Source organism: Mus caroli, unplaced genomic scaffold (genome assembly GCF_978045245.1).
Source record: "Mus caroli unplaced genomic scaffold, Mus_caroli_1 scaffold_20, whole genome shotgun sequence".
NCBI lineage: Eukaryota > Metazoa > Chordata > Mammalia > Rodentia > Muridae > Mus > Mus caroli.
Window position 1 is genome coordinate 14,311,598 of NW_028227275.1, and position 15,776 is coordinate 14,327,373.

General features: G+C 44.9%; 1 protein-coding gene across 4 annotated transcripts in view; it reads left to right on the plus strand.

Moving 5' to 3' along the window:
- The window catches only part of Nt5c2 (5'-nucleotidase, cytosolic II), a 131,082-nt gene that overhangs the window by 49,977 nt on the left and 65,329 nt on the right, over positions 1 to 15,776 (plus strand). For 2 of the 4 annotated variants that reach the window (XM_029472571.2, XM_021151587.3), the window contains exon 2: positions 15,424 to 15,543. In XM_029472571.2, coding sequence (XP_029328431.1) covers positions 15,424 to 15,543 — 120 coding nt within the window. Of the gene's footprint in view, positions 1 to 4,278; positions 4,341 to 4,931; positions 5,042 to 15,423; positions 15,544 to 15,776 lie in introns of those variants that run through there. The other 2 variants (XM_021151588.3, XM_021151589.3) reach the window with 2 other exon arrangements.

A 15,776-nucleotide genomic window follows, 5' to 3' on the forward strand; every position in this document is an offset into this window, starting at 1 on the left:
GCCACCAAGCACAGTCCTTAACATGTAACAGCTACTTATCGACACGCACATGGAGGTCTGAGGACAACTGTGTGGGGCTGGTTCTCCGCTTCTACCAGTTGAGTCCCAGGAGTTGAACTCAGGTTGTTAGGCTTGGCAGCAAGCTGGCCCTGCCCAGTCTTACATGGTGCCAGGATATGTGCATGCTGGCCAAGCACTTTACCCGCTGAGCTGTATCTTCAGCCCTGTTTACTTATTTTAAAGTTCATCTTCCAGATTGTCAGCACATTCCGTGAAGGCAGACTCTCACATCTGTGTTGGGCGTTGGGCGGTGTTAGATACCAGGTCGGTACACATCACACATTTGGGAAGGAAGATTCTGTCAAGAAGCAGAAAAATTGCCAACTGAGCTGTGAATCAGCTCACAGTCTGGAAGAACCAAAGCTGATAGCACTTTGTATTTAAAAAGTATTGATTAGATACAACGATGATTTGAATGACAGCGCTCCCACGGACTCCTAGGAAGTGGCATTACTTGGGAAGGATTGGGAGGCGTGGCCTTGTCAGAGTATGTGCGCGGCCTTGTTGGAGGAAGTATGTCACAGGGAGTGGGCTTTGGTGTTTCAAATGCTCAAACCAGGCCCAGTGTCACTTTTTCTTCCTGTTTGCTGCCTCTGGTCTAGATGTAGAATTTTCGGCTCTTTCTCCAGCAACCATGTTTGCCTGCCATGTTTGTCACCATGCTTCCTGCCACGGTGATTATGGACCAAACCTCTGACCTGTAACCCAGTGCCAATGAAATGTTGTCCTTTAAACGAGTTGCCATGATCATGGTGTCTCTTCACAGTAATAGAAACCCCAACTAAGAAAGAGGGAGAGATAGGACAGCCATGGGAGTATTTCAGCAGGAAGTTTGGTGCTAGGCCATCTAAGGCCATAGTGGAGTGGCTGTTTTAGACCAAACAGTGCCTAAATTCTTCAAGTAATATCAGAGTAGAGATACTTATTAAATAAGCCTTCGTGGTTCCTTGGCTTCATTAGTCCTCTGATAGAATCAGCTCAGCTTGGCAGGAGTTCAAGGTTGACCACATAGAAATTTAAGGCCAGTCTGAGTTATGTGATATTTTCTCTCAAAAGACATGTATGTGTGTCTCTATGTGTATATGTGTGTGTGCATATATATATATATGGACTGACATATGTGTGTGTGTATACTGTACATATATGTGATTTATGTTAGTACATATAGATCAAGATCATTTTGTGTGTGGATATCTTGCCTGCATTTATGTCTGTGCATTGCATATGTGCTTGTTGTTGTAAGAGAAGAGGACACTGGATCTTCTGGAACCGAAGATGGTTGTGACTAGCCACGTTGGTGCTGGGATTCAAACCTGGGTCCTCTGGAAGAGCATCCAGTGCTCTTGACCACTGAGCCATCTTTCCAGGCACTATATTTTATATACTTTTTAATATAAAATATACTTTAGTTGGATGGTGGTGGCAAATGCTTTTAAGCACTTGGGAGGCAGAGGCAGGTGAACCTATGAGTTCAAGGCCAGTCTGGTCTACAGAGAGTGTTCTAGGATAGTCAGGGTTACACAGAGAAACCCTGTCTCAAAAAATTATATAGTACTGTATTTAAGTGGTTATACATCCAACTTCATATGTGTATTTAAGTGTATGGGTATGTAACCCTCTGTGTGCATATAAATGTGTAGGTGTGCAGACCTGTGTGAGTATGCACACCTGTCTGTACACATGTGTGTTTATATAAGTGTGTGGGTGTTGCAAATCTGTGTGTGTGTATGAATGTTGGGTGCCCAGGGAGGCCAGAAGAATGCCAGATTCCCTGGAACTGGAGTTACAGACAGCTGTGAGCTCCCGTGTAGATGCTGAGAACCAGATCTCAGTCCACTATAAGAGCATTGAGTGCTCTTAACTGCTGAGCCATCCCTCCACCTTCTATCAACTAAAATAAAGTTTTTTCTTAAGTGTATATTCGTGTTTTGCCTACATGCATGAGAGGGAGGGTCACATCCCCTGAAACTGGAGGTAAAGTCAGTCAAATGGGAGGTCAGTCAGTGCTCTTAACTGCTGAGCCATCTGTGTAGTCCCTCGTAGCAAACGTTTTCAGATAGGGTCTCTCGCTGAACGGGACTAAGTGATTGGCTAACCTGGCTGGCAGGAGCCCAGGGGTCCTGTTCTCACCTCTTGGTCTTGGGATGATAGGCACATAGAGCCATGCTGGCTTCGTGTGGATGCTGGAGAGTGGAACTCAGACCCAAATGCTTTAGTGGCAAGCACATTCCTTCCTGGGCCAGTGCCTCAGCCTCTCAGATTTCTCAATTATAAAAGTAACACAATGTGGGAAAATTTGTGAAGAAGTATAAAGAAAAGCCAGACATGGTGGCTCATTACATACTTCTCTGTAGTCTCTGTGTGCACTCTCTTTTTTTCCTGTTGTGATCTCCTAAGTGTACACAGCCCCCTACCAGTCTTTTTTTTTTTTTTTCCCGAGACAGGGTTTCTCTGTGTATTTCTGGCTGTCCTGGAACTCACTTTGTAGACCAGGCTGGCCTCAAACTCAGAAATCAGCCTGCCTCTGCCTCCCGTGTTGGGATTAAAGGTGTGCGCCACCACCGCCCGGCCCCGTACCAGTCTTTAGTCACAGAACTGGGCATTTATTTACTTATTTTGAGACAGGTTCTTACTTGGTAGGCCTGGCTGGCCCAGAACTTGCTCTGTAGATCAGGCTGGCCCTGAATTCAGAGATCCACCTGCCTCTGCCTCCTGAGAGGAATTCAAGGTAAGCTTTAACCACTCCAGGCCTACAAAACCAGGCTTTCTAGAAACATACTTGGCTTAAAGGTGGTATTAAGCTAACTGCAAACTGGCTTACACACCATTTTCCCATGTTGAAAAGCCTAATAGGTGAAAGGTTCGAGGCTTATCCTCAGCTGACCTAGGCAGGGTGAAAGGCTCAGGAGGGGTAAGTAGAAGTTGTTAGCAGAGCCCTCATGTTTTCAAAAACACCCTGTGGTTCAGGTTGACTGCAAGTATAATGAGTCACAAGTATGTCTGCCAAGAACTTTCTTCTCTTTTTCATTTTCTTCTCCTTCCTCCTCTTTCTTCCTTGTCCCCCCCCCCCCACCATTGCTTCCTCTCCCTTTTTTCTTTCTTTCATTATGTTGCTCAGGTTAACTTCAAATTCTGGGCTCACGTAATCCTCTTGCCTTAGTCCTAGCATCTCCAGAAGCTAGGACTTCTGGCAAGCCACCATACTTAGTGTTCACCAAGAACTTTACTGCACAAATGCAAGGCTCTGTTACAAAGTGGAAGCCATAGTCCTGCTTGATTATGATGGTACTACAAAACTTGGCTTAGTCTTGGATGATACCATCTAAAGGAAATCAAAATCAAATCAGCCAAATGCCTGAGAGAAAGACAAAGATCCTCAGAATTAGGACAGAGGAAAAACAGTGGGAGGAATCAAATATCCCCAACTCGTGAAGATCTTGGGCAAAGTCTGAGGTCGAAGAACAGTGCTTTTCCGAGGCTCCCAGGACTAGAATTTGGTCTTTGGGATGAACTCCAGAGCTGCCCAGACTAAGGAATGCAGTGTTCTGGACATAGTGGGTGGGCTGTCTTGTAGTGAAGTGCGGTAATGGGTGTCAGTGTATTCAACTACTATTTATTGTTTGCTAGGATCCAGAACTAAGCCTGGAGTTTGTATTGTTTCATTCTATCAATATTATCTCGGATAAATCAACTGTGTGTAGTCAGGTTCCTTGGTTGGTTTACTGGGTAAGTAGTGAAACTAGGATTTGAACTCATTCTGATAAACCCCAAAGCTGGTCCCTATGGCTATCACGGAGTTGAGTTCAAGGTCTTCCAGGGAGACCCACCCTCAGGTTCGTTTGTCTACAAGACTCAGCTGCTAGGAGTAAGGGACACACTCTTTCCACCTTAGGGAAAGCCTCTCGCAGAGTAGGCGTGGTCACCTAAGGTAGGGGCGGGGCAGCCAGGAGTGTGCTGAGGGAAGCAGGCAAAAAGCCAAGAGGTGGTTATCCCTAGGAAATGGATAGGTTGTTAACGTGCATTACCCTCGGAGCTTAGCAGCCCCGGCAGTTCTGTGGTGGGAAGTTCTCGGAGCCCTGTGAGGGGGGCTGAGACAGGGCCACCGGCCAGGGAGCATCGCCGCGGCCGGCTTCTGCGGCGGAGCCCGGGTAAGGAACAGAGCGCCGGTCCCTGGCCGGGCGCGAGCTGGGGGCGGTGCCGGGGCGGCGGGGGCGGGGAGGGCGCGCGCCGAGGCGGCTGCGGCAGTTGCGCGCTAGGATTGCTGCCGTGCGGTGCGGCCGGTGAGTGCGGCGGCGGCGGCGGCACCCGCGGCGGGCGGGAGGGGGCTTGGAGCGGGCGGGCGGCGAGCGAGCAGGCTGGGGAGGATGCGCGGCCGAGCGCGCGACCCAGCGGCCCCCGCCGTCCGCCCGGGCGTCCCTTTCCTCAGGGCTCCCTACCCCGGCCCAGATCTGCCCGCGCGCCCGCGGTCTCAGCGCCCCGGCGTGGCGCACGCCCCCGGCCCGGGCGCCCCCGGCCCGCCGCAGCCCCTTCCCCGCGCGGCGGCGACGCCCCCGGCCCACGTCACGCTCGCGCCATTGTTTCCCAGCGTCCGCTAGCTGGGACCCCGCCTTTCTCGCGGAGTGGGCGGGCAGGCGCCGCTCTCGGTTCCCCTGGTCTCTCTGGGCGGGCAGCCTGGCCTCCGTTCTCATGAGGCGGGTGCGGGGCTCCCCTCATGGGCTGCGAGCCTGGCAGGGTTTGGATCTGTCCGCGGAATGGCCCACGAGCCAGTTTTGTGGTGCGCAGTACTTCCTGGAAAGCTCACATCAATTGCAAGTCTCGCCTAAAGACGTTTGGAGGCGGTTTGTCCCTCGCCTTTTTTTTTTTTTTTCTGGGGCCCCCCGAAGCCCTGCAGGGCGAGATGCAGAAGTGGGGCCTGTTACAAGAACAGCGTTTTGAGCGGTTGGCTTTGCCTGGCCGCAGCCTTTAAAAGCATTAGATGAAGGTTTGTGTCGGATTTGTTTCACAGCCTCGGTAGTCGAGGGCTGTGCTCTAATAGAGCACTCTGAAATGACTAGTCACTCAACACGGTTGCGTGTTCCCCACCACTTCTCTGCCCCCCCCCCCCGCACATTGTTTCATAATGACCGTAGACCTATAATTTTTCTTAAGGGATGCAAATTCCTTTGACCGTCATGTGAAGGGGGAGGATGTTAAAACGGTGCCATTTATCGTAGACTAGTGAATACAGAAAGGCTTCAGGTCTTTCACATAGTCACCTTAGCATTTTTCATCAATGGCTAAGAATTTAAGAGAAGACATCAGGGCCTGGAGGTTCAGTTTAACAAACCAGCTAGTTAAAAATTGAAATAAAATCGTTGCGGGTGCTCGTAGTGGCAAGGTGGTTATGCTGGGCTGTTGATACACGGATTGATGCTTCGAGGCGTACTTCCGAAGAGCATTTCCTTTACAATATGAACCTGTTTGTAGGCCTTGAACAGGCTCTGTACCCTAGTGGCCTCGAACTTGGGATCTTTCTCTCCCAGGTCCCTAACAGATATTAATAGGCTTGTTCCACCATGCCTGAGCTTGAAAAACTGGTTTAAGCTTCACTCTTATCAAAAAGATGAACAAAAAGCCAAATTCAGTACTATTGGTTGTTGCATTATTCTCAACCAGCTAATCTGTAAAATAAGGTGTCCTTCAAGGTTCCGTTGTATGAAAATGTACAGTCATCAGCAGCGTATGGTTAATACGAGTGCTCAGAGTGCCTGCTGGCCTTACTAGATGACATACGTCTTCCTGAAGAGAGCCAGGTTATGGGGGGCTGTTTAAGAGGAGAGTGTTCACTTACGTGACAAGTCTCAGCTGTATGAGGAAATTGGTGTCTCAGACATGGTATTTAGAAAAAGTTGATGTTTATGTTACTGCGTTTCACTATGCATCCCAGGCTATCCTAAAAATTCTTCAGTTTTCTGAGTACTGTGCACACACTTCTTGGCCTGTGTCTATAAACTGTAGGTTCTCAGTTTGGTGTGGTGGTTCACTGGAGAGGCAGGGTCAGGTGACAAGCCTGGTCTAGGTAGCAAGTTCAAGACAGCCAGAACTACTAGAGACTCTGTCTCAAAACAAAACAAAATAACAAACAAAACAAAAACAAAAAATAGTTTTTAAAAAGTGTACAGGATCTCTCTCCTGGGACTGAACTAGGACTAAGCTTAGGCAAAGCAGTCTACTACTGAACTACGTCCAGGCCTTTCTTATTTTGAGGAAGAGCCTTTTTAAGCTGCTCATTTTGGGTTCCTCTCCAAGGGCCCAGCATCCTCCCGTGCACCTTGAGTTGGCTGTGTAGCTTAGGCGGGGCTCCAATTTGGGATCATCCTACTTCAGCTCTCCAAAGCGCCGGGATGATAGGCATGTGCCACCATCTTGCCTGGGCTTGAAAAAAGGGGGTGTGTGGGGGTGCTTTACCGCTTCACTCTTTCCAAAAAGCAAAACAAAAACCAACCTGCTGACATCTTACCAAGATACTTATTTATGTTTTACTTTTTTGTTTTCTAGCTTTTTTGCAATAAGGTCTCAGACATTTTGTGCTCTGGGCTGGCCCCAGAGACCTGCATAGCTTGGATTGCAAAGTGAGCCACCACGGGTGACCTCAGATGTAGGTTTTTACTTAGTGATGATTGCTGAGTACACACTGCTACTGGACTTGATCTTATTTTCATTTTTGGATGCTTTATACCAGGCCTTTATGCAGTATAGCAGGCAGTGCGGGCACACATGCTTTCAGGAAGTGTTTGTTGATGTGATGTTTTTAGCTTTTGTGACAACATCTACTAACATGAGATGCTGACTATCACAAGGCATATGCTAAGTGACAAGTGAGTAGTGAAAGCTGTACTTCCAGCCAGGAGACAGCTTACGGACAGTTTAAGGGCAGTAGTGCCAGACGAAGCCAGTAACAGATGTTCTGGTAAGCTCTTTACAAGATAATATGACTTGGATTCTTTGGAGCTAGAGCAAAATGAATAAAAAGAACCCCTACCACCCCTTTAAAAATAATATGTGGGAGGGGAGGGTTTTTTTTTTAATTTTATTTTTTTTAGGTTCAAACCTGAGGATGTTAATTTCCTTACATGAAGTTGGTAACAAATTATCATGACTAAAATTTTGTCATTGGACCATTACATATTTTTTATGTTATATTTATTCATATTTTATGTGTTGAGTGTTTTGCCTGCATGTATGTACACTATTTGTGTGCCTGGTGTCTATCAGGATCCAAAGAGGGCATTGTATTTCCTGGAACTGGAGCTACAGATGGTTGTGAGCCACCACGTGAGAGCTAGGACTTGAACTCCGGTCTCTGAAGATCAACAAATGTGCTTAATCTCTGAGCTGTCTCTTCAGCCCTACCAAGTCATAAATGATTTTTTTTTTTTTAAGGGAGCGAGGGGAAAGGGGCTTAAGATGGGGAGTCTCACTAAATCTTAAATTGGCTTGGAACTCAGTAGTTCAGGCTGGCCTCCAGCTTGCAGTTCTCTTGCTTCAGCCTCTTAGGGCTGGGATATAGGTGAGGGCCAACACGCCTTGTTTTATATAATTTTATTGATTGAAATTTGATTGCATTCTCTAGAGATTGGTTGCAAAAGTTTGTGGAAAATAACTAGCAATAAAACAACAAAAATCCAATAGCAGTAACAGAAACCCCCCTAGTATCAGGAAAGCAAAAATCCCCTTTTAATGCTGAATACAGAATCAGAAAGATGAAGTTGATGTGGAGACTGCAGAACTGTTTATTCTACCATTTGTGTGTCTCTGTTGGCTGGGAGCCATTACGAGAAATGCCAAATGAAAGAGCCCTGTGTGACAGGGTCAACTTGGAAAACCTGGCACCTTAAAAAGAGCGATACCAGCTGTGGTGAAAGCAGGAGGATCAGGGGCTTAAGGTTGCTGGTTACAAATGGAATTCTAGGCCAGCCTCAGAGTCATGACACCCTGTCTCAAACACAGAGACATTTTAAATGTTAGCGTGCTTCCATTCAAATGACTAGTGGAATGTACTTTTTAAAAAAGTGTGTAATAATTTATTTAATCTGTTTCTTTTTTTGTTGAAACATTTCATATGTGAGTACTGTAAAACCTTCCTTTACCCATGCACACACCTCATCCTCACATACATAGTCTCTTATGACTGTAACATATGTACATTCAGATCTATAAATATAACCTGGAGAGATCATTTACTGTTACTCATATCTATATATGAAAATGTTTACAGCTGACGACTTGGAATTGAGTAACCTGTCAGGGAGTGCATCTCTAGAGAAGACTGATTCTGACTTTCCTACCAACCATTAATTTCCTATAGCACTTCATATCGGTGGGGCCTTGGGACTTCTCCCCAACTGATGTTGCCATGTGAGTTGGTAGTGGCGTTTTTCAGGTCTTGTTTAGGCAGCTGTTGTTGAGTGTTCATGGTGCAGCTTTCCTGCCACACAAAGGACGCTGTCTCACAGCAGACATCATGGTCCTTTGGCTCTTAGAATTCCCTCCTTTTCCAAAATGTTCTTGAGCCTTGGGTGTAGAGATTGTGTTGTAGACCTATCAGTTGGGTCTGGGCACCCACAGTCTGTTGTTCTCTGCATTTTGAACAGTTTTTTTGTGGCTTTCTACAGTGATCTCTGCTTGAAAAAAAAGTGGGAGCTGCACGTCCCTGTGGGAGTAAGGAGAGGTGCCTAGCATGTGGCTAGAACTTACACTGTCTATAAGTGGCAGCGTTGTAGGTTCTCTGGGTTCCATGGCTTCACCAGCCACAGCTCGGATTCCACAGCTAGGATTATAGTGCCTAGCATGGATTCCCTCCTGTTGAGTGCACCGGAGTCACTGTTGCATCTTTAGTGATAGCTTGCATTACTCCTTCAGGTACTGTGAGAGCTAGTCCTTGGGGAGGAGGCTTCCAGGTCATTTCCATCCCAGTTCCTCCAAGTCCTGTATGTGAAGTATATGCTATCTTCAGCAATAGGCTCTTACCTTCGATTTTGGGGGGGCAATCAAGGGCAGCGGTGGCAATTCCTTCCATTATTTTTTGGACTTGTGACCAACAACTTCAAAGGAAGTTGCTTATACCTGGCAGTAGGGTTTTTGTTTGATAGTCTGGCCTTTAGGGGTAAATAAGTGTTTTTTAAAGTTCCTTGTTTTAGTTTCATGGAACATCTAGTGTATAGTGTTGTTTTGTGGTACCAGGGGCTTTGTGTAGGCAAGTGCTCTACAACAACACGGCCCCAGCCTTTTTTTCCCCACTTCTAACCTTTTTATTTTGATAAGGGTTTTCATAAGTTATCTAGGCTGACCTAGACATTGCCATGTAGCCCAGGCCCACCTTGAACTTAATCTACCTGCCTTCAGTCTCCAGAATAGCTCCCATAACAGTCTTTTGCTACTAGACCCAATGTAAAGTTTCTTTCTTTGGGCCAGAGAGATGGCTCAGCAGGTAGAGGCAGTATCCTTGCGAGCCTGACAACCTGAGTTTGATCCCTGTGCCCCACATGGTGGGAGGAGAGAATGAACTCCCACAAGTTGTCCTCTGATGCCCATGTGCATCCTGTGGCACAAGGGTGTCCTGACCCAAGATAGACACATATAATAAACATCCTCCCCCCTTCCTTTTACCTAATTCAGTTTTTCTTCAGACACCAGAAGAGGATGTGGCATCCCATTACAGGTGGCTGGGAGCCACCATGTGGTTGCTGGGAATTGAACTCAGGACCTCTGGAAGAGCAGTGCTTTTAACTGCTGAGCTATCTCTCCAGCCCTGTTTTGCTTGTTTAAAGTACATTTAACTTACTGTGTGTAAACACACACCAAAATTCATGCCCACACAGGAACATGTGTTTATGTACACATAGGACAGAGGCCAACTTGTGGGTATTGGTTCTCCCCTCCCCCATGTGGGACCCAGAGGTTGAAGCCGGGTCAGAGGCTTGGTGGTGAGCACTGCTATCTGCAGAGTAACCTGGAAGGTCTGGTCTGGTTTGGTTTGGTTTGAGACAGGGTTTTCGACAGTAGCCCTGGCTACCCTGGAATTCACTATGTAAAGTAGCCTACCTCACACTGATCCTTGTGGCTGCCTGTAGTTGACTGGACTAGGCTGGCCTCCAATTCCAGGAGATCCTCTTTTTTACCTTCCAAGGGCAGGGGTTCTAGGAAGTGCCACCATGCCACTCCCATCTTTTAAAAACAATTCTCTTCTTGTATCTCTACCTGGCAACCTACTCCATTTTCTGTCATTGATTTTTGATTTGTTGTTTGTTTTGTTTCTGAGACAGGCTCTTACAGAACCCGGGCTAGCCTGGGCAATCCTTCCTCTGTCTCTCAAGTAAGGGGATTTGCACTCAGCTCTGCAGCCGATCTCTAAGGCTTCTTTCAGCTATGGTATTGCAAATAGCTTGTGTGGTTCTCATTATTTTTTTTCTTATGTATCAATTTTACATGTTTATCCTACTTTTCATTTGAACATTTTAATTTTGTAGAAAATTACATGATGGTGTAATGAGCTCTTTTATAACTTTCACCTGGATTTACCAGTAAACAACATTGGCCATTTTACTTTATATTTTTTGCATATAATTTATATGTTTTTAAAATTCTATTTATTTTGAGAATATATGTGAAGGGTGCATCTGTGCTATTGGTTGTGAGAGTAGCCATCTCTCCTCCAACCATGAGGGATTGGGATAAATTCGGGTTGTCATGCTTGGCAGCGAATCCCCTGCCTTTACTTCCTAGCCATCTGCTTGGCTCTACATACATTGTTTTAAATTTAGAACCACTTAAAAATAACTTGTAAAGACAACTTACTCTTGAAAATTTTGATTTGAATATCATAAGGAGACTGCCCCACAAAACTACGATACTACTATCACTTTAAAAATTCGTGTAACATTGAACTGGAGAGATGATTCAGTTGTTAGTTGTACTAGTCGTTCTTCTAGGGGACCCAGGTTCAGTTCCCAGCACCTCTGTGGTAGCATCCAACTATCCCTGTAGTTGTGGAGTGGATCCAATACCCTCTTCTCATCGCTTCAGGTACCAGTTATGCACATGGTACAGACATATATGCAGACAAAACATCCATACACATAAATAAAAATTTTAAAGATGAGTGTAGCATTGTTACCTAATGTTCAGCTGATGCTGACATTTCTTGGTGCTAGAAGTATGTGCACCTCGGTGGTAGAAGGCTTGCCTGGAAGGCTTAAGATCCTGACTTTGAGCCTCCACAAGGAAAACTAAACAAACAAAACTCAACACCTTACTTGTCTTAGTAATGCCTTCTATGGCTAATTCTCATTTCTAGTACTGGTTTGAAGCTTTTTGGCATGGTGGTGGTCTATTGTTGTTTTCTGTCTTGAATCAGGGTCCCCTGTATTGTTTCCCCGGTTGACAGTTCTGCTCTGCTTTTGCTTCTTCGGTTGCTTAGGACTACAGGTGATGTCACCATTCTGGCCACTAGTCCAGGACTTAGTTACTAGTTGTACTTAGTGCCCGTTAGGTGTGTGTGTGTCTGTGCACTCGAGCATGCTGGGGATGAAGACAGGGCTTCAGATTCTACCACTGAGCCCTCCTTATTTACTTTTGAGGTACAACTCTCCCTTTTTGCTTGTTTTCTTGATGTTGATATATTTTGAGTATAGCTTCTTTTTGTTGAATATCTTTCAGTTTGGATTTGCTCAGCAATTTTTTTTATGTTTAGATTTAGGTTAAATGTATGTGTTTGGAATAAATGAAATGTTAATACAGTTATGGATTATGTGTTTTTTTGGTTTAGTTTTTTTCAGAGTCAAGGTTTCTCTGTGTAGCCTTGGCTGTCCTAGAACTTGCACTGTAGGCCATATGGCCTGGAACTCACAGAGATCTGACTGCTTCTGCCTCCCAACTGCTGGGATTAAAGGTGTGCACCACTACCACCCAGCTATGGTCTATCTTTTCTCTTTATTTTTGTATTTTTGGAAAAGTTTTATAAATTGTGCTTTTTTTTTTTTTTCCCGAGACAGGGTTTCTCTGTGTAGTCCTGGCTGTCCTGGAACTCACTTTGTAGACCAGGCTGGCCTCAAACTCAGAAATCCACCTGCCTCTGCCTCCCGAGTGCTGGGATTAAAGGTGTGGGCACCACCGCCTTTATTATTATTTTTTTATAGTGTTAGAGACTGAACCTCACGTGTTGTGTATGGGAGCCAGTTTGTGTTCTAACACTGAGTTATACACAATTTACCTACTTGTTATGACAAAGTTTCATGCAACCCAGCTGGGAACTCCCTTTGTAGCTGAAGATGACCTTGACTTACAACACCTGCTCCCACCCTGAGTGTTGGGATTATAGTCGACAAGTATCACCATGGCCAGTTTATGTGGTGCTGGATTCTAGCCCAGGCCTCTTACTGGTTAGACAGGCATTCTAACTGGCGTGTACCCCAGTCTTACTTGATTTTTGTTTTGTGTTTGTTAAATTTATATTTATTTTTGTGCATTATGAGCTTGTGAAGGTCAGAAGACAATTTGGGGTGTCATTTTCAGAAATGCCATCCTTGTCCTTTGAAACAGGACCTCTCGTTGGCCTCCGTCCAGTGGGCTCCAGGATTTAACCTCGGGTCTCATGCTCTGGAAGAAAGGTCCCATGGCTTGGAGGCAAGCACTTTCCTGAGTCTCTCTCTCATCTTACTGCTTCTGGCTTACTTCGCAGCTTGATTTTATAAGTGGATTCTTGAAATAGTTCTGTCGATGGGTAGAAGATTAAATTTAATATACTTAAATTGATTGATGTGGACATTTTTATGATATGGTGAGAATCTTTGGTATGTAATGGGAATTGTGAAGTTTTGGGCCTAAAAGTAGAAATTAGCTATACATTTTTTCTAAGCTTAAAGTGCTTTGTGCAGCGGCCTTAAGTATTAAGCGCGTTCGTTCACTTGGCAGCCACTGGTTTTAGCGCCTTGCACATCTCCCTTTTTGAAGATGGAGTCTCATGTATTCTAGACTGACTTCCAACTTGCTCTGAAGCTGCGGCTGACCTTGACTTCCCTCCTTCCGACCTTTACCTCTAATGTGCTGGACTACGGGCCAATATGCTCTGCTAAGTTTGTGTTTCCAGTTAGAATTTTGGAGTACAGCTAGGACAAGGCTGTGCTTGAATCAGGAAAACAGACTGTGGAGGCAGCAGGAACTGCATCTCTCACTTGACAGAATCTTCTCAGCTTCGTCATCTTCCACCAGAGAACAAGGGGCCTTTGTTCTAAAGCCTCATGTTGAGAGGTTAACAAAATATTACTACATTTATCAAGCCAAGATTAGAACACATTTGTGAACCAAGGGTAAGATTTTTACAGATTCACTTAGAGCATTAAAGGGAACTTGGGCTGTATTTTTGGGTCTTCAGGCTTGTATACAAATTAGCTTTTGAATAAAAAAAGCTTGAAATATAGAGGGTGAGTACTTCATTTATTTCACATATTTACATGTGGGGGCTGTGTGTGAGAGAGAAAGAGAGAGAGTGTGTTAGTTGGCAGGTCTGTTGGAAACAGGGTGTTCCACATTAGCTCAGGCTATTCTAATTCACTATGTAGACTAAGGCTGGTCTTGAACTTTTTGGCAGTCTTCCTGCCTCAGCCTCCCAAATGCTGATATTACAGGTATGAACTACCATGCCTGTATATGGGAAGAGTACATGTATATCTGTCTGTGTATTGTTTGTTGTGCATGATGATTGGGATAGGGCTGAAAATAGAGTTTCAGTGTCATGGGGCTTATAGTTGAAAGAGAGAAAGAGACAGACACTGGGTTACTGATGAAATGCATACTTAGCATTTGGAAATGTTATATGCAAAAATATGCGTACTGTTCCCAGCCCTACTCCTTTGAAACTTGTTAGCCATCTCTTTAGTATGCAGATACTTAAAACATCCTGTGTGTGTGTGTATCTGTTTGTCTCTGTTTCTGTGTGTGTGTGTGTGTGTGTGTGTTGTGTGTGCAGGTGAAGACAGCATCACATCCCCTAAAGTGGAGTGCAGGTGGTGTGGTGAGCTGGGTGATGTGGGTACAGGGACTGTAGTGAAGAGTAGCAGTCACTCTTAACCACTGAGCCATCTCACCAGCCCCTGTGAGAATTTTTTTTTAGACAGGGTTTCTCTGTGTAGCCCTGGCTGTCCTGGAACTCAACTTTGTAGACCAGGCTGGCCTTGAACTCAGAAATCCTGATTAAAGTGCTGGGATTCAAGGTGTGCACCACCACCATCTGGAGATAACAAATATTTTGAGTGTTGGCTTTGATAATGTATTGTACAATTTGGGGCAAATGCTATAAACATCTGTGGATAAAGCAATGAGACAAACGGAAGGAAGTCAGTGGAGAGGGCTTCACATTGCATAGCCAGGCCCAAGATTGAACCCCAGCACTGAAAAGAAAAGGGGTGGGGGCAAAAAGCCGGTGCTCATGACCTAACTACAATGAAAAAAATTGATTTTTCGTGATGTTGGGATTGAACCCAGGACCATAAGTGACGCAGGCAGGAGCTTTTCTATGGAGCTGCCTCTGGTCCTACCCTGTGAATTACGCTGAATGATGAGCAGATAAGAGATGTACTAATCTGAGTATCTCGATAAGTCATCAGGAGTTGGCTTGCTATGTCTACTTAGCAGAATAATAGCATGTTGGTTCTCTCCTAGGGCCTATGACCTCTGTAGTCTCAAGAGAGACTTTCAGGCAGCTGTACCATTGTAAAGTTCTGTGTACAGTAGGGACTACTCAACAAAAAAATCTGTGCCACTGAAGAGTCTTACCCCTTTACATCGGTATATGATCTTGAGGAGTGATGGATTTCATGTAGCCCCCAAGTCTTCCCTCCATGAAGTAATATCAGTAGGCCTGATCTCTTGGTAGTCTTTGGGTGGGGGAGATAGAGAATCTGCAGTGATTCATGAAGCAATTGTTAGGTTGAACCTGGAGGCTACAACACAATTTCTTATGTGAATATTACCTGAATGTTTTTAGCAATTACACATTTGGTTTATTTAGAATTGGCTTACTGTCATGATATTAGCATGCTCAGAATGCTGTATTCTAGATGTTTTCACAAACACTGGCAGTTTAATAAAAATGTAACTCAGTTGTAGAATGCTTGCTTCGTTATACAAGTGAAAACTTCAAGGAAAGTGAGATCTAAGAATAGCCTAGGTATCAAAGTACTTAATGCAAAGATGCTCAGCTGTCTACTCCGTCCCGGATGAAAGGTGTGCATCTTAACAGCAGCAGCATCTAAAAGGAGTTTTAAATGGCATGTTAGTTTACTAGTGCCAATATAAGACTACTAAATTGTTGATTTTCTTTTTTAGAACTCATCCTACAAATAAGATGACGACCTCCTGGAGTGACCGCTTACAGAATGCAGCAGATGTGCCTGCTAACATGGATAAGCATGCCTTGAAAAAGTACCGGCGAGAAGCCTATCACCGGTGAGATAACTTTATCCTCAGAACACTTCTAGGAAGCGTATACTTTCTACTCTTATTCTTCAGGTGATGGAATTAACATACAGAGCTGTTAAGTAATTTATCACAGAGTAGATAGCTAGCTTGTAGTTCAAATTAAGTGGCATTCAGGCTTTTAACTGTAGCACACGGGTATAGCTGCTAGTAAAAATCCCGAAGAAAGTCTTAATTTGCTAGAAAGTTGCACCTAGTTAATT